The following is a 15,637-nucleotide window of genomic DNA, read 5'->3' as shown; positions in this document are numbered from 1 at the left end:
GCACATCGATTTGCTGGTCAGCCGACCGTCGTCCATACACACATGGGTAATAGTGAATCACGAATGAAACGAATCGCAAATCACCAATTTTGAATGCAGGGCGTGGATGGCGCATCCAAAATAGTGCAGTCCGCCCGCGCAGCAGAGGCATCTGCATGCAGCATGCATCCATAGGTGAATCGCGGTGTGCCCTAGCTGCACTTTACCCTCAAAACGGCTGTGCTTATTACGCTTGGTCTGCAAGTGTAATCCGCGCCGAAACCTGCTGCAGCATACGCGAGTGCTCAGCGCAGGAACGTAAGGGAAGAAGGGGTGTCTCCGCCAGCAGCAGCAGCGTAAGCAAGAGTCGTGAGTGCGCGTGATCTACAATACGCGGCACACCCCAACTTAGATTGTCCCCCGGGGGTAAGGGGGTAGGGGACCGCACGCGCACTCCTGCTGACGCTGAGCGGCCCCCTCATTTCGATGCTGTGAGCTCAAAATTCCATTCGCGCATCCCAGGCTGCTCGACTCCCAAAGTCAATTCAAAATTGCCAGTACGGTTCGCAGAGGTGGCAGCGCAGAGCTCGTTGTCGATATACTTCTGCATGATTGCGGCTGCTGGCTCAACGACCACACAAGCAGAGCAGAAGCTGTAAGCGAACCGCTGCAAGGCGCAAGCAAGCAGCTAGCACAGCGCGCAGTACAGTCACTCTACAGCATAGCGAGTCCCATACATGCGGGCGCCATGTTGGTTTGCGTACCTTGTCATCATCACAAGACTGACATGCCGCCGTTTTCCTGCCAAAGACGCGACCCATATGCAACGGCTGCATGGATCGGTTCGAAGCAGGAGGAGCGGATCTTGTATTTCGATCTGTGACTTGCTTTGGAACTGAGCGCGCCTCACTTGAAGACGGGCCCCTCATTCGATCGCCCGCGCGCCTGGAACAGCAAACGCATCAAGAGCAAGCTTTGCACTCGTGACCCGTGACTCGTTCACATTTTCCGCGGGCTACGCTGTCCTTCCACCCTCGATTACAAACATGCTCGCGCGCGCGTGTCCACCCTTGAATGGAGTGACCACAATCGTGAATGTGAATCACGCATGCAGCACCTCCTCAATCAAAAATTGTGAATCCTGATTGATGTGAATCCGTCTCAATTGACTGCGCTCCAGGTGACATGCGTCACACAGCAGCATCAAAGTGTCCTCGCGCCGGACAATGCAGCATGCAAGACATGAACCTGAAACGTTGCTTGATCGGCTCATTCATCCGCGATGCAATCACGCGAACACCCGCGTCTGCGCAGGAAAGCTCCAGCAGTAGCTGGAATGTTTCATTCGATTCGCGCTTGATTGCTGGTGCATATGGCGCAGTCTTGACGAGTGATGCGTAAGATACGCAGCCGGCGGTGAGCAGGGTCTGCGCCCGCCTTGGCATGCACGCACCCCCATGCAGCATGGGCCCATCATTTCTTTTAGCACTGCTAGCGGGCCAGTGCTCGCGAGTCCTGCGAGCATGGCACTTGATGCACGCGCGGTCTGGCGAGCAAGATCCCCGCGGCCTCGACGCAGACGAGTGCGCTAAAACAAAGGGCTCAGCAGCGCGTCGGCAGTGTGTGGTTAAGAAGTGCGCGTGTAAGCGTCGACGATCCCTGCAACGGTCCGCCCGCATTGCCAAGAGCAACGAAGTGCACCGAGCCGCATGCTCGCGCGCGCGCGCGACAGCAGCCGCGTGATGCTCTTTATAGCGCGCTGAATCGGCGCTCCGGGGGCTGTGCACAGGGTCCCTTGTTTTCTTCCATTTGGCGTGGCTGCGATCGAGTCTGGGAGTGAACGGTGGTGATCGTGACCGTTAATGTGGCCGGATCTGAACCTCCGGTTCAACGGATGTGCCTGTCCATCAGCTGGCCATGCTCACTCATGCGCTGTTCCGATTACTTCATGATGGTTGTGATTCTACTGGGTTGCGACTTTCCGCTCTTCTGAGCAAGAGCAGTACTCTGCGAAGATGCATGCGCGCTACCTAGCTGTGATCCGTGATGAGCACATCATTCATGATAGCCTTACCTGCCTCCTGCTGCTTCTTGCTCAGACGACTACTCACGTTTGAGAGACTGGTCTACCGCATGCTTGCGCTCCCATTCGCATCGTTTCTCTTTCAGCGGGTCCTTCGCAGGCGATATAGGTGCGCCCGGCGCTCGTTGGAACGCGAGGCTTCGGTGCTATGACCTCGAGTCAAAGTCATGAGTCGCCATGAATTGATGTGGCCCCACCTGTGGTGCACCTTCACACACTACTGTTGGCTTATGCTAATTGTATCCGCACGCGACGTGCACGATGAGAGAAGCGCAATCATGCAGTCTCAGACGGCAAGTACATTGATGTCAGTCATGATCGAGTAGACTGCGGGCATTCTTTCGGCCGCATCGAGCGAGGTAAGGTCCGAAGCGAATCGTAAACATGCCCACCCGACAAGCAGCTACAGGCCGAACAGCTGCATCAGCGTCGGAATATCTCAGGATTGAGGATCTTTGCGGTCAGCTATGGCATGGTCCGAATGAAGTTTAGCATTCAGGATTACATCAGCCCAATCAAAAATCAAGTGGGCTTCATTTCGGGGGACGTTCTCGTGACCTCAGACAAGACACGATAGGCATACCCGACGCTCGTGTTCAGGATGCTCCACACGTGCCCAAGCACCATGGACAGCGGGGCAGTCGAAAGGAAGCTTTCGTGATTCTTGATTCCCATTCCAAGCGCAACCCCACACGCAAACGCGCAGACCTGTAGGTTGCATTGATGTGCAATGTCAAATCAGCCCGCAAGCTGGATGCTGCTGCGAACAATAATGTCTAACCCTAAGAACTTGACATATTTGAAGTATCTCCGCTTTCACTACACTTGACTGTCCATCGTGCTCTGCTTGAGCAGCGTACGTGATGTCCGACTCGCCAATGACAACAGAGTCTGAGCAAGCTCTGGCCGTGTCGAGACATTGATTGGCAAACAACAAGGGCTGGATCGCGCACTTGCGGTAACAAAGAGGAACTTCAGATCTCCACTTGGTTGCTAGGCAGGTGAGACAGAGCACGGGGAGAGAGCGGCCTTATTCGGGAGCATGTCCCACTTCATCGCTGTTCTCTGGCCTCGTCTGTGCGGTGACAGCGTGACGCGTGATGGCACGCTGAACCAAGCGTGATGGATTTCTACATAAGCTGGAACGGGCCAGCCGATGTCAGCCGATATCATTGAGACATTTTGAAAACGATGCAGTCCTGCTCCAAGATCTTGCTAGCAAGCGCTTTTCGGTCCTAAGTATGCGGTACGTGCGTGAATGGGTGGAGCAGTTCCACATCAGACCCAGTGCTGCAGAGGCATGGCTGTCGTCTGAGAGGACAAATGTCAAGCATACTCAGCTTGGAGGAAGGCCTGACTGCCGAAGCGGCACCTGTGCTAGCGATGAATTTGGCGAGAAAGGAGGGAGAGGCTTCTGAGATCAGCTTGAAGTCTAGAAGGCCGAAGAGAGCAGGGATCGCAGAGCACGGACATTGGTGACGCCTAGGGCAGCAGCTGCATCTGTGCGACGCGCGTGCAAGGGCAGCTGTTTCCTTCTGTTTCCGGTGTTTCCCTGTGGTGGCTCGCCTTGCAGACAAACTGGCTACACTTAGAGATACAGGAGAGGTGGCATTGAATTTGAACACAGATATCTTCGCCAATGCGATCACTTCCAAGAATATATCCTGACCTGGTATGGTGATCCTGGCCGAAATTAGCGACCTTGAGGATCGAAGTGGGAAGTACGCACTCTTGAATTTATATACCGCTGACCAACTTATGAAAATAACAAAGGTGTCGCCATGGTTCGCTCAGTGATAACGCGTCGGATGCGTAATTTATGGGCACTGAGCTGCGGACTTACACGCATGCCATGATCGCATACGGGCTCGTAATTCGAGGAGCGGGTAAATCTGCCACCCCATAGGTGACAACCGTACACTCGTCACCTCGGTGGATCTATAGGGCGAGAACGGCGACACCCCACAAACTGCGCTGTATAAACAATCAAGAATCAAGAAGACTAGATTACAAGAAACAACACAATTCAACACAACTAATAGAGAAAAAAAACAATTAGAAATGCAGAAAATCCCAAAAAGAAACAGCAACATACCCTCTTTTTTACGTCTTGTCAGGTCTTGCTTCAAGACAGCTGCGACAGACGCTGGTGCTGGCTGGCGTGAACAAGTGAAGTTGACGTCTGCCTGTCCCAAGCGCGTAGTGACACGTATGTTCTACTCAAGTTTATGAGCGCTCTCACAAGCAAAACAGCTGAGCAATGCCGCAGGCTGAGAACCTCGGTATTATGCTTACGGCCAACAATGGCACCGGTCTGATTGGCTGGGGTTGCGCTGCGCTTGTTGCATACTCTCCACAGCAACATTGCCTCTGGAACAGCGCCGCATCTTCCGCTCAAAGACGAGGTCAAGTCCACCCTTTATCTATGACTCGCGGTTCACGATTGCAAGTCGAGTCAATGACTACGTTCTGCCCGATGGCTGGTAGTGAAAGCGTCGTCAAAGACTACTCATGTGCTACGTTGAGCCGATGAAAACTAACGACGTTCAAGTAAGCAAGCAAGATGGACCCCCTTTTCCTTTTCCTTTTGGATAGCTTCCTCCCCGATCCGAAGATGGCCCATCAGTCTGGCTTGGAGACGATGGGTATCGGGAAGAGTAAGCGAGACGCCACCCCGAATGAAGTAGCGAAGTCAATTGTGCTGTGCGATCAGGGGAACCGAAGCCACGACTCGTGACTTGGCTCAGAATCAGCACAGTCGCGAATGGGCTCGAAAGATCCCGGCTGAGGATGTACCACCGGTGGGTGTGTCATTCGAACGACCTTTCGAAACCTGCTCTGAGTGCAGGAGCCAGCGCTTCGAAACTTTGGAGGTCAGCTTCCAAATTGCCTAGCACGGCTGAGGTGCCAAAAGCCGAGGAAAGCGGCCCCAGGCGGAGTTGAATGATAAGACTCGTCAGGTCTGGAGCGCATCCAGTCGGAGAATGGAATCGAGGGGCTTTCGGGAAAGCTGGGAGGGCGCATGGAGACGCCACACCTTTGCGTCACAGCATTATCCCTAAGTCTCCCAGGGCCAGCGCCTTTGGTGTTCGAGACAAGCCAGGCCAAGGCATAGACACAGACGCGTTGCGATGCGATGCCAGACGTAGATGGATGAGCCCGAGTCTAGCCTTCAGTCCCTCTCAACGGCCCGTCGCTCCTCGAAAGACATCAAGCCTCAAGCGAAGGTTGATACCGATTTTGCATTGGTGCTGTGAGCCCTCATCAGTTCAAGGGACCATATCGGTCAGCAGCTGGCTAGAATGCGCGTGTGCCCGCGTCAATATGGGCGGTTCCAGAGATCCCCTCACGCTGACTGCTGTTGCCTCTGCTTGGCATCAGCGCCGCGGCGTCACAGCACGCCTGGCGTGACGAGAAAAGAGGCGTACGCGCAGAGTGGCAGTACCTGTTTGCACGCTGTGTGTCCATCGCTGTCGGGTCTTGAAGCTGGGCTGGAATGATGCTGAGGACGCTTGTGGGATTCGAGTGTGTGAGCTTCAAACGCGGAACCAGATCCGCGCCGCTCGACCGACCTTCAAGATTACCGTACGAGAAGGGCAGACGTGCCCACAGTCCCACGTGACACGAGTTGCCGGCTGTCCGCGGATCTGGCGATTCACGTGATGCTGGACTCAACGGCTTAATTTTTTCTTCTCTTTCGCTGTGGCTGGCCGCAGATGGCAGAGAGAAGGGCGCATGACTCGCTCGCTCGCTCGCTCGCGGCTGCCCATGCTGGCTCCCCGCAGAAGGACTGCTGCAGGTGCATCAAGGCGGCTTGGAGCTACGGTCAAGTCACGAGCACAGCCAGAAGTTGATGGAGGACAGCAGCTTTCACGAAGCGGAAGGCGACGAGCACGTCAACTGTTCCCCACCCTCATCAGACCGCTCGATTACACCGATCAATATCACCCAGGAGCGAGCATCATCGACCCCCATCTCCATCCCCTCGAGACAAGAGCCCAACACAAAATGATCGCACCAGCCGCTCGCAACCTCGCTCGCGCTGCTGTTCGACGAGCAGGCGCAACAGCCTCTGCCCAACAGCTCCCAGCTGCCGGAGCTCGATCGCTGTCCATCTTTGCAGGCGCTGCTCGTCCCTCCACCGGCAGCATCAGCGCCCAAGCCCAAGCCTTCTCTGCTCCCCAAGCTCGTGGTATCAAGCACATCGACTTTGCCGGTGATGGTCAGGTCGAGACTGTCTACGAGCGCGCCGACTGGCCCATCGAGAAGCTTCACGACTACTTCAAGAACGATACTCTCGCTCTGGTGAGTCTGCGATCGCATGGCGCGTTGGGACTGAGATGGTGGTGCTGCTTGCGACGCGTCGAAGCGCTCTCGAGCTGTCATCCTATCAACATCGCTGCAGTCAACGAAGCGCACCTCCAATGCTTTGTGCCCCTGGATTTTTTCTGTGCCTGGTCGAAGGAAACTGATGATGCCCTTTACACTTCGCGCAATAGCTTGGCTACGGCTCTCAAGGTCACGGCCAGGGCCTCAAGTGAGTCAAAGCGCGCCAAAAGGCCTTCAGTATGAGCCATCAGCTCGCCTGACCTGGGAAAGCACTACTGCGCTCCCTCTCTCTCTCACACACACTCCCTCTCTCCCTCTTTCCGTGCAGCCTTCGCGACCAAGGCTTGAATGTCATCGTCGGTGTGCGAAAGGGCGGAGCATCTTGGAAGGAGGCTCAAGAGGATGGCTGGGTCGAGGGCAAGAACCTGTTCGACATTGACGAAGCTGCTCAAAAGGGAACGTACCTGATGATGCTCATGTCTGACGCTGGTGCGTCCGACGCTTACCCCAAGCTAGTCAAGTACATGACCAAGGGCAAGACCGTCTACTGGTCTCACGGCTTCTCCCCCGTCTTCAAGGACCAGACCGGCATCGAGGCGCCTAAGGAGTGCGATGTCATCCTTTGCGCGCCCAAGGGATCCGGTCGCACGGTCCGCACACTCTTCAAAGAGGGGCGCGGCATCAACTCCTCCGTCGCCGTCTACCAAGACATTACCGGCAAGGCTTTGGAAAAGGCAGTCGCCATGTCCGTCGCTGTTGGCTCTGGCTACACGTACGAGACGACGTTCGAGAAGGAGGTGTATTCTGACCTGTACGGAGAGCGTGGATGCCTGATGGGAGGTATTCAGGGCATGTTCAAGGCTCAGTACGATGTGCTGCGCGCCAATGGCCACTCGCCAAGCGAGGCCTTCAACGAGACCTGCGAAGAGGCTCTCATGAGTCTCTACCCCCTTGTCGGCGAGCACGGCATGGACTACATGTACAAGGCCTGCTCCACCACTGCCCGTCGGGGTGCGCTCGACCTGGCTCCTGTCTTCGAGAAGGCCCTCAAGCCCGTCTTTGAGGACCTCTACGCTCGCGTCAAGGACGGAAGTGAGACTAGAAGGACCATTTCTTTTGCCAGCCAAAAGAACTACCGTGAGCTCTTCGACAAAGAAACTGACGCCATTGCTGCTCAAGAGATGTGAGTTGTACACCTTGCGAGAGTCTTTCGAGCATAGCTCAGGCTGACTGACCTGCACGCGTCTGTCATCTTCAGGTGGCGTGTCGGACACAAGGTCCGCGCCCTCCGTCCCGACCGCGCAGGCAAGGACTTGTAGGCGCTTTTGGGACGCACCTGCCCGGCTCCGGAGAGCTTCGAAGCGTGATCTGTGAATCTTTCCGGGGGAGGAGACATTGGCGAGCAATTAGCCGGGGATGACGAGTCGCGCTAACGTGGCCGGATAGGGCACCTAGCACGCGCAAAAATGTTGAATCGATGCAATTCAACCGGGCAAAAGACGTTTTCTCGGGGCGAGCGTGCGAGTGACTGGCACTGCTAGCGATGCCGGGCTCAACAGGTATCACTCTTGTATTGACATTGAATTGGGACAGCAACCCTTGGAGATGACGCAGGGCAAGTACACGGAACAAGACCGCCTGAGACGTTCAAGGTATAGCGTCTTCGCTTTCAAAGGTTGATGGTCATCTTCTGCTTCAACAATGGACTTCAACAAACCGCGCATCCTCAATTGGGCGCCATGAGCTGAGGCTTGAGCCAATTTTCAGCCGTCTTGCCAGGGTTCTCGACGGCGTTCTTGTACTTGTCAAATTGACCGCTCACTTCCGCCTCTTTCTTCTTGATCGCAGCTTCAGCAGCCTGTTCAGGATTGGTGATGGTATTGACGGTCTTTTCGTAATGTTTCTGCAGCTCCTTCTCTTTAGCGTCGATCTTGGCTTGAGCCGTTTCGATGGGATTGGCAATCGCGTGGGCTTTGGCCTTTGCCTCTTGCTCCTTCTGCTGAGCCGCTTGCTCCAGTTGCTCCTTTTCGTTGTGAAAATGCTGCTTCAGGTGCCGGATGGGATGCTTCGCCACATCCATGTAGTGATCGAATTTGGCATTCCAGGAATCGCCAATGTCGCCGAGGAAGCTGGGGCTTCTCCTTTGCAGGGAAGAAACGAGAGGTGACGACTCCTCGAAAGGAATGACACTTCGCTGCTGCATCTCCATCCTCTTCTCTGGCTGCGGTATCGGGGCAGCTCTGGCAGCATACAATCTATCAGCATGGACAAAGCAGAGTAAGAGAGTGAGTGAGCGAGAATCAAAATCGCTTGCATGGCGCACGTCGGACCCGCGGACACTTACGAAGCAGCAATGATGGCGGTGGAAAGTGTGAGGAGGCGCATCATGCGAACAAGTCGAGTTGTAGGTGATAGACGGACAGTGTCTTGCAGATGATTGCAAATGCGTGTCGTCGAAGCGCAGCTTGGATGGGTTGGTCAAGACCAGCTTGATGGTGTTGAAAAATCACAATGATAGGAGGGCAAAAGATTCTGTCGAATAGGTTGGGGGGGAGGCATTCCAAGCGAATCCCTTTGTACTTTTGGAGCGAGCTCACAGCACCGCATAATTTCGCCTCTCACAACAGTCGCGAGTGGCAAAAAATGATTAAAGGTTCGCTCTGTTGTTGTGCTGCGCAGATTTCTGGTCGCCCTTCACACTACGCCTGCGCGCTTTTCGTAGCTCGACACACATCGACCAGCCGTTGTTCCGCTCGACACATCGTCGCCATACATGGCTTTGCAATATACACGCCGGGTCATGACGATCAAGTGTTTAGGTGACCACAAAGGTCTCTTCTTCAGCTCTGGCGGAATCGAGGGCGAGGCTGCACCGATACACCCTCTGGCGTAACACTACGCCACCCAAGGCGTAGTCTCAACGGCAGGCAAGCGTGAATCTGATTGATTTTCGAGATTGGCGTGTAGGATTTGCTCGGAAGTCTGCGCAGTCGTAATAGACGATATGCGTGGACGGCCAACTCCGTCTCCACTCACTTTGCCGTCGAGGAACGCAAGACGACCGCGCTAGGCGTCGTAGGCGAAGACAACAAGCAGTGCAAAGACGGCATTAGTGGGCAATGCAGCCCAAGCTCGTCCGCTGATTAAATGCATGGCGTCATAGAGGGTCTTGTGTACAACATGAGAGTGGTAGGTACGGTAGGGCGCGCAAAGTAGGCCCTTGCCCCGCTCACGAAAAAGCTGCGATGGTTTCCGAGCAAGATGAGGCGAGGCCCTCTGCTCCAGGTGCTTTGCGCAGATGACTGGAGAGCGAGTCGCAGATGGCCGCCAGACTGCGCAGAGCAGAGGAAGCGGGAGGCAAGCCGACAGAGTCTGTGAGCGATGCGCCAATGCCAGCAACTCAAATAGTAAGACTCACTCTGCATTTCCATAGACACACTCGACATTGATCTTGCACGTCGTGTTCAAAGCGTGCTCAGAAGCCAGCAGATCCTTGGTAGAGTATTCAGCTTCGATGTTGAGCTTCGTGCGCTGCCTTGTAAGAAGCACCTGCGCACCCAGGATGATCTTGTCCGATGCTTCCGTGGTGGCCATGCTAGCAGGGAAGCGTGCACGAAGATGCTCGTACGCAGTTCGTACCGAGCGAGATCTGGCCCAGACCCTCGCGATGCGGCGGAGCACCTGCGAAAAGCAGCCTATAAGCTCAAGCTCAAAGGAGACCGGCAAGAGACAACATTGCACGTACCATGGTCACATCTTTCGACGGGCTCGCCTTTGCTTCCGATGCCATGGCTGAGATTGCCCAAGCAGGAATATATGCAGCGTCCAGCCCAAACACAGGAGCAACGTCAACCTCTTCAACCTCGCCGACCGCATTGAGCAGCAGCGTGACGTCGACCGCATCATCGTGGCACATGTACACTCTTCCATCCTCTTCTTGTCCTTTGAAGCTCCACAAATGAAGCGCTTCCAGATTTTTCACCTCTCGAAGCAGACGAGCCGCTTCGGAAGTGGTGAAACCCTTGATTTGCTCGTACTTGGCTTTGGCCGCGCTAATCGCTTCCTCGGTGGCTTGCCGCTTGGTCGCAAACTCCTGGAGACGCGACTCTAAGCGCGATAGCTCGCCTTCAAGCTCTGCATTGCGCGCCCGCATGCTCTCCAGTTGTACACTGCACACAAACGGGCAAGACCGGTGAGTCAGCGCGCTGACTCATCGAGACGCCGAGGGACGCCCGTCGAAACTCACCCTTGCTCCGTGATGCTGTCATGGTAGCCGCGCAGCTCAGTCGGGTCAGCTTGGGCGATGAGCTCTCTGCGCTGCTCTTCGCGATCCAACTCTTCTTGCAGGGCTGCTCGACGCTCTCGAAGCGTGGGCAACGTGTGCGTGGCCATTTGCGTGTTTTCACGGTGCACAACCTCAGAGTCCACTGCGAGGCGGGCATAGATCGACTGCAAATGCTGGACGTTCTCAGCTCCGAATTGATTGTCCAGACGCCAGCCGTAGTACTTTTCCAGCGTCAATGCCCGAGCAGCTGCTTTTTGCAAGCGGCACTGAGCCTGTGGCAGGGCGACCGTCTAGAGTTAGTGGGGCGCATGCGTGCAACATCAACATCGAAGCATTCACCTCAGCGTCCTTGCGCTCAGAGTTATTCTCGCTCAACATCTCCGCGACAAATGGCGGAGGATTGCGCGTGAAGGCGCTCTCCTTGCGCTCAAGCTCGGCACGACCTTTCGCAACGTGTGCCTCGAGGTCATTGCAAGCCTGAAAGAGGATCGCAGAGTCTCAAGCCGATTAGCAGGGCGCCTTTCTATTAAGCCCAGAAACGAGGCAAACACTCACCGATACGAGACTCTCGAGCATCGGAACGGCGCCTGCAGCGACGCTAGCATAGCGCATCATTTCTGGCTGCACATCGCTCTCCAACTTCTGTTCTTCCGGCTCGACCTGGCGTCTACTTGCCGAAGGTACGCTATCATGGAACGTGATGCCAAGCTGAGCAAAGAATTCTGACATGGAAACCTTGCGATGCGGCTCGTCCATATCGGAAGGCCCACTCTGGAAAGAGACGGACGAGGATGCAGAGGTGTCTGCCTTGTCGTAGTTCTGAGTAATGGCGAAGCTGTGTCGAGGACGGAGACCGACGGACGGTCGAGCATTTGCAATTCCTTTACGAACCGGTGCGCCTAGGGCGCGTGGCTCCCGAGCAGCTCCCGCAACACCTGGGTGCGCTGATGCTTTAGCTTCGGAGGGTGCCTGCCCTTCGCTCGCAAGTCCAGATACGACGACCCTTCTAGCAGGCGATCTAGCCACTGATCCGCCGTCCTGCTGGCCTTGCAGCGTCGCTCGCAGCCGCGAGGGTGTACCAAAAGAGGGTTGAGGAGCCCTGGACGGGGTCGACGGCGCGGCTTTTGGCTCAGTGCGTTTGGCAGGGGAGTCAAGCCGACCCGCTTGTCTCTTGGTCGACTCGTCTTCCTCCTGGATTGTAGAGATTCTGCGCTTGTTATTGCTGATCGCGACATCTTCCTGCGCCGCGGCAAGCTCGTCGCCGGGCAAGTCGCCCTGAACGCCAGCCATCGCCAATTGATCCTGAGCCATGCTATCATCGATGCTGTCATCTGCCATCGTGCCATCTTCTCCACGCGACATCTCCATGGTCATGGATCCGTCTGCATGTCCGGAGGCAGTGCTTTTGCGCGAGCTCTTTCTGCCTTGATTGGTAGCTGCGGAAGAAGAGCGCGAGGATGCGCTAGGTCGCGAGCTTTTACGTCTAGAAACGCTCGTCCGCGGCACGCGCTGCTGATCGATAGCTTGCGTGATTTGCATGTCGCTCCCGTCAGCCTCTGCAAGGGCCGCCTCTTGGCTGACGTCCATGCTGTCGTCGACGCTCGAGGAAGCCTCTTGCGCCATCTCGACACTGACATCGTCTTCGCTCTGAGCGCCTTTGATCAACCCAAACGCCTGCGTGATCTCCATGGTCTGAGTGCGGTCGTCGGGCTGGACATTCTTGGTAGCTTGAGTCAAGTTCATCGAATCGTCCATCGACTCGTCCATAGACTCGTCTTCGTCGTCCTCGTCGATGGGCATGGCTTGCGGGATACCAGAGTCTCTCCTCCTTCTATTGAACGAGCTGACCTGGCCTTGTTCAGCTTGGGGTGTTGGGCCGGAAGCCGAAGCGGTGCTGTGAGAAATGTCCATGTTGCTATCATCTGCCCTACTGCGCGCGCTGCTGCTACGATTCAGGAACTCTGTGGCATCGGCGGAATCGTCCATGGAGCTGGACATATCCAAGCTCGATCCTCCACGGGATACGCTGGACGCTGTCACGTCGTGGAGCTCTGCAGCGTCCATGCCAGCAGGCTGAATGCGCATCGTAGGCTCGTCACGCTCGTAATCTCTGCGAGGGTCGACGCGATTCAGGGATAAGTCTGAGCTCTGTTGAGTCATACGTTAGAAAATTAGTAACGGCCAGCACTCACGTCCTCGACCTCGTCTTGCTGAACGTGACTCTGCGTTGACGGACTTGCGTAGCGGTGGGATCGGATGAATCGCTGGGTCTGTTGTTCTCGCGATTGTCCGCCAAGCCAGCAGAGTTCTTTGCCGGCGCAATGTTCGGCACCGAGCTGGACCGCTCGAAGGGCTGCTTCTCGCCTTCATCATTTCGTCCGGTGAAAGCGGATATGACGTTGCTGATGGAGTTCATCATGCCCGTCGCTTGGAGCGGCATGGTGATGTTGCCCCGCAAGCGCTGAACGGCAGGTGAGGGGACGACCCCAGTGGGACTGGCAAAGACTTGGGGTGCACGACTGCGGATGGCCGACTTGCGTGGAGCAGGCTGAAGCGCATCATGGATGCGGAATTCGTATGGGTGCATCAGCTCACTGTAGCTGTCAGGTCGAGTCAAGCCGAGCTGAGCGACACTCACCACATTGCGACGACTTGGAGGAGCGGCCTCCTCCCTCTCCTCTCTCTGAGCATCCTCGATCATCGACGCGAGCTGTTTGCCACCCACGCTGTGAGGCCGTCGAGCCAGCTTGGGCTTGCTCTGCTGTGAAGTCGCAAAGCTCGTGCCATTGCTGCTGCTCGTTCCCGCAAGGGATCGACGAGCGCTCCTCGGCGAGCTCCGGGTGCTGTCCTTGACCATGCTACGATTGTGCGCTTTGACGATGAGGAGTGAGTGTGATGTATGCGAAGATAGGTGGGAGTGTAAGCTGGTTCGATTGCTTGGGACGCACCGAGTGCCACGCACGATGGTATGTGACGAACGACGTTGAATGAAGGAACGAATATGGGGACGAAGCGATGGCCAGGCGCGCGCGTTGTGTTGTTCAAATTCGTGGTTCGAGAGGTGTTGGGATGCGCGCGTGCGCGTGTATAAAGCGCTGATATGGTCATTGCAAGCTCGCCCGACGCGACTGGTGCACGCGCGCGCGTCTGCGAGTTCCAGCCACGTGACCCTTGCTGAGTCGAGAATGATCGAGCGAGGTGCAGCGCGCGGTGGATGATCGAGCTAGGGTGGCCGGTGCGCAACCAAGACCCACCAAAAAATTTGGAATCTTTCGCTGCCTGCATGGCAGGGCGAAATGGAAGAGGGTGGCATATATGCAGCAGCATCAATTAGCACGGCACAGCATCCAAGACGGAACAGCAGCGGCTGAGCACCTGCTCCGCCGTGCTGCCTCGCCTCGCCTTGTCCTGCAGAACGGCCCACACATGCGCTCACCACTCGAATTGAGCCTAACGTACGCTCAATTGTGCGTGCGATTCGCGACTGTTGTTGTGGGGTGCACATGGAATTTTGCAGAACGCGCACGAGAAGAAAGTCTCGCAAAGAGGTGTCGAAGAGTCGTTGGACATCTCGAGCAGGCAAGGCTGCCTGCGATACATTCATCGTCTTCGCCATCGTCCCCCACCCCAACCTCAAACAAGCAGCTCTTGCCCTCACACACACACGCTCTGCACACGACACGATCATTTCACAATGGCTCTCAGCGCTCACGAACTGCCCAAGGCTCTCGGTGAGAATGGCGAAGCTGCTTCGGACGTCTGAGTTCGCAACGACATTGTTGCTGACATCCTGCGCGACTCTCTCTCTCCTCTCCTGACCACAGAGCCCAAGTATGAATCCTTGAAGAAGGAGTTCAGCGAAGTGGATGCCGAGCTTCGTGAGTCGAAAGGCCGGGCTAAATCCTCTTGAGCAGTCTAGACGTGCGTGCTCAAAAGCCGCTGGCCTGCCTCCACTTCCTCGCGGCAGAGAGGCAAGCAAACAAATTGTCAAAGCCCTTGTACGAGAAGCGCGATGCTATCATTGCCGAGATCGAAAAATTTTGGCCAAACGCTGTATGTAGACAAACCCTTGCTGGTGTTGTGCTGGACGTGCCAACATCCAATCTGACAAGTTCCGACGCCCCTCCTTCCTCGACAGCTGCAAAACTGCCCCCACATCTCCTCCTACTTCCACGACGAGGACGAGGCAGTGTTCGAGCACCTGACGGGCATCTCGGTCACTCAATCCGACAAAGATCCTCGCGAGTCATCCGTCACCTTCAAATTTGCCGACAACGACTTTTTCGGAAACAAGGAGCTCACCAAAAAATTCACAGTCAAGAAGGATGCTCCTCCTCTCGGATCCTCCTCTGGCGCCTGGCAAGAGGATGTGCAGACGGAAGCCACAAAGATCGATTGGAAGAGCGACGACAAGAACTTGAGCAAAAAGTACCCGCTCGTGAACGAGCAGCAGGTCCTCGAGACTGGATCCTTCTTTGCTTGCTTCTTCGAGGCACCTCAGAACCCTGTTCCAGTAAGTGTCGACGAGCACGCTCAAAGTTTGGTGCGGCAGCTACGGGTGAACTGACAAGCGGTTTGCACTTGCTCTCTCTGTGCCATGCAGATTGCGATCGGTGATGGCATCATCAACGTCTTTTGGCCAAACGCATTCAGTTTCTACACTGGAGACGTTGAGGACATCATGTGAGTAGCTGCTTCTCTCAGCTGGCGAATCGGCGGGGCGGGAGGGGGAGAAGGGGAAACTATGCACACAGTACGTGCAGGCCTGATACTTATTCAACTTATTGCGCCTCGCACAGCGACCTGGACGACATGGAGGACTTTGACGATGAGGATGAGGATGATGAGGACGAGGATGAGGATGATGATGACAAGGAGATTGATCTCGAAGCAGAGGAGAGGTCAAGGAAGAAGCCCAAGCACGAAGCATGATCTCATCTCTGCTCGGTCATGCCAAACGT

At 55.8% G+C, this 15,637-nt stretch overlaps 8 protein-coding genes across 8 annotated transcripts; 5 read left to right on the top strand and 3 right to left on the bottom strand.

The window, feature by feature from the left end:
• Positions 1-457: 457 nt before the first annotated feature.
• On the bottom strand, positions 458-1,424 carry IE81DRAFT_329395 (hypothetical protein; the record flags this gene model as incomplete). Its single annotated transcript, XM_025515147.1, has 3 exons — positions 458-646; positions 744-924; positions 1,228-1,424. 3 exons carry the CDS (start codon positions 1,422-1,424, stop codon positions 458-460), a joined length of 567 nt encoding a protein of 188 aa, XP_025370782.1.
• Positions 1,361-1,832, top strand: IE81DRAFT_322276 (hypothetical protein). Its single transcript, XM_025513583.1, has one exon. The coding sequence runs from the start codon at positions 1,444-1,446 to the stop codon at positions 1,720-1,722; it is 279 nt and encodes a 92-aa protein (XP_025370781.1). The 5' UTR covers positions 1,361-1,443; the 3' UTR covers positions 1,723-1,832.
• A 1,424-nt stretch (positions 1,833-3,256) lies between these two features.
• On the top strand, positions 3,257-3,517 carry IE81DRAFT_322275 (hypothetical protein). Its single transcript, XM_025513582.1, has one exon. The coding sequence runs from the start codon at positions 3,304-3,306 to the stop codon at positions 3,478-3,480; it is 177 nt and encodes a 58-aa protein (XP_025370780.1). The 5' UTR covers positions 3,257-3,303; the 3' UTR covers positions 3,481-3,517.
• Positions 3,518-4,828: 1,311 nt separating this feature from the next.
• IE81DRAFT_322273 (hypothetical protein) lies at positions 4,829-5,565 on the top strand. Its single transcript, XM_025513581.1, has one exon. The coding sequence runs from the start codon at positions 5,006-5,008 to the stop codon at positions 5,471-5,473; it is 468 nt and encodes a 155-aa protein (XP_025370779.1). The 5' UTR covers positions 4,829-5,005; the 3' UTR covers positions 5,474-5,565.
• A 324-nt stretch (positions 5,566-5,889) lies between these two features.
• IE81DRAFT_300375 (ketol-acid reductoisomerase) lies at positions 5,890-7,922 on the top strand. The gene is made up of 4 exons (XM_025512214.1): positions 5,890-6,367; positions 6,562-6,599; positions 6,720-7,574; positions 7,650-7,922. Exons 1-4 carry the CDS (start codon positions 6,071-6,073, stop codon positions 7,708-7,710), a joined length of 1,251 nt encoding a protein of 416 aa, XP_025370778.1. The 5' UTR covers positions 5,890-6,070; the 3' UTR covers positions 7,711-7,922.
• A 56-nt stretch (positions 7,923-7,978) lies between these two features.
• Positions 7,979-8,912, bottom strand: IE81DRAFT_365660 (hypothetical protein). The gene is made up of 2 exons (XM_025516945.1): positions 8,736-8,912; positions 7,979-8,646 (listed from the first exon to the last, which is right to left on the bottom strand). The coding sequence occupies exons 1-2, from the start codon at positions 8,777-8,779 to the stop codon at positions 8,118-8,120; spliced, it is 573 nt and encodes a 190-aa protein (XP_025370777.1). The 5' UTR covers positions 8,780-8,912; the 3' UTR covers positions 7,979-8,117.
• A 407-nt stretch (positions 8,913-9,319) lies between these two features.
• Positions 9,320-13,726, bottom strand: IE81DRAFT_322271 (hypothetical protein). The gene is made up of 8 exons (XM_025513580.1): positions 13,315-13,726; positions 12,869-13,224; positions 11,232-12,786; positions 11,016-11,153; positions 10,638-10,948; positions 10,137-10,560; positions 9,810-10,072; positions 9,320-9,723 (listed from the first exon to the last, which is right to left on the bottom strand). The coding sequence occupies exons 1-8, from the start codon at positions 13,531-13,533 to the stop codon at positions 9,621-9,623; spliced, it is 3,369 nt and encodes a 1,122-aa protein (XP_025370776.1). The 5' UTR covers positions 13,534-13,726; the 3' UTR covers positions 9,320-9,620.
• Positions 13,727-14,048: 322 nt separating this feature from the next.
• On the top strand, positions 14,049-15,608 carry IE81DRAFT_336978 (hypothetical protein; the record flags this gene model as incomplete). The annotated part of the gene is made up of 6 exons (XM_025515492.1): positions 14,049-14,407; positions 14,501-14,554; positions 14,644-14,729; positions 14,815-15,189; positions 15,280-15,359; positions 15,476-15,608. Exons 1-6 carry the CDS (start codon positions 14,371-14,373, stop codon positions 15,606-15,608), a joined length of 765 nt encoding a protein of 254 aa, XP_025370775.1. The 5' UTR covers positions 14,049-14,370.
• Between the last annotated feature and the right edge of the window lie 29 nt (positions 15,609-15,637).

Source organism: Ceraceosorus guamensis, assembly GCF_003144195.1.
Source record: "Ceraceosorus guamensis strain MCA 4658 unplaced genomic scaffold IE81scaffold_18, whole genome shotgun sequence".
In the NCBI taxonomy this organism is placed as follows: domain Eukaryota; kingdom Fungi; phylum Basidiomycota; class Exobasidiomycetes; order Ceraceosorales; family Ceraceosoraceae; genus Ceraceosorus; species Ceraceosorus guamensis.
Note: the sequence above shows the minus strand (reverse complement) of the source record. Positions and strands in the feature narration are given on the sequence as shown.

What these genes read in the sequence shown, in the direction of transcription:
- IE81DRAFT_322271 (XM_025513580.1), bottom strand. Translation starts at nt 13,533, where the DNA reads ATGGTCAAGGACAGCACCCGGAGCTCGCCGAGGAGCGCTCGTCGATCC. An exon ending in CTGAGCGCAAGGACGCTGAG is followed by an intron (nt 10,949 to 11,015) that starts GTGAATGCTTCG and finishes GCCCTGCCACAG; the next exon opens with GCTCAGTGCCGCTTGCAAAA. An exon ending in TGTGTCTATGGAAATGCAGA is followed by an intron (nt 9,724 to 9,809) that starts GTGAGTCTTACT and finishes TGCTCTGCGCAG; the next exon opens with TCTGGCGGCCATCTGCGACT.
- IE81DRAFT_365660 (XM_025516945.1), bottom strand. Translation starts at nt 8,779, where the DNA reads ATGATGCGCCTCCTCACACTTTCCACCGCCATCATTGCTGCTTC. An exon ending in ACCGCCATCATTGCTGCTTC is followed by an intron (nt 8,647 to 8,735) that starts GTAAGTGTCCGC and finishes CCATGCTGATAG; the next exon opens with ATTGTATGCTGCCAGAGCTG.
- IE81DRAFT_322275 (XM_025513582.1), top strand. Translation starts at nt 3,304, where the DNA reads ATGCGGTACGTGCGTGAATGGGTGGAGCAGTTCCACATCAGACCCAGT.
- IE81DRAFT_322276 (XM_025513583.1), top strand. Translation starts at nt 1,444, where the DNA reads ATGGGCCCATCATTTCTTTTAGCACTGCTAGCGGGCCAGTGCTCGCGA.
- IE81DRAFT_322273 (XM_025513581.1), top strand. Translation starts at nt 5,006, where the DNA reads ATGATAAGACTCGTCAGGTCTGGAGCGCATCCAGTCGGAGAATGGAAT.
- IE81DRAFT_300375 (XM_025512214.1), top strand. Translation starts at nt 6,071, where the DNA reads ATGATCGCACCAGCCGCTCGCAACCTCGCTCGCGCTGCTGTTCGACGA. An exon ending in AGAACGATACTCTCGCTCTG is followed by an intron (nt 6,368 to 6,561) that starts GTGAGTCTGCGA and finishes TTCGCGCAATAG; the next exon opens with CTTGGCTACGGCTCTCAAGG. An exon ending in GCCATTGCTGCTCAAGAGAT is followed by an intron (nt 7,575 to 7,649) that starts GTGAGTTGTACA and finishes TGTCATCTTCAG; the next exon opens with GTGGCGTGTCGGACACAAGG.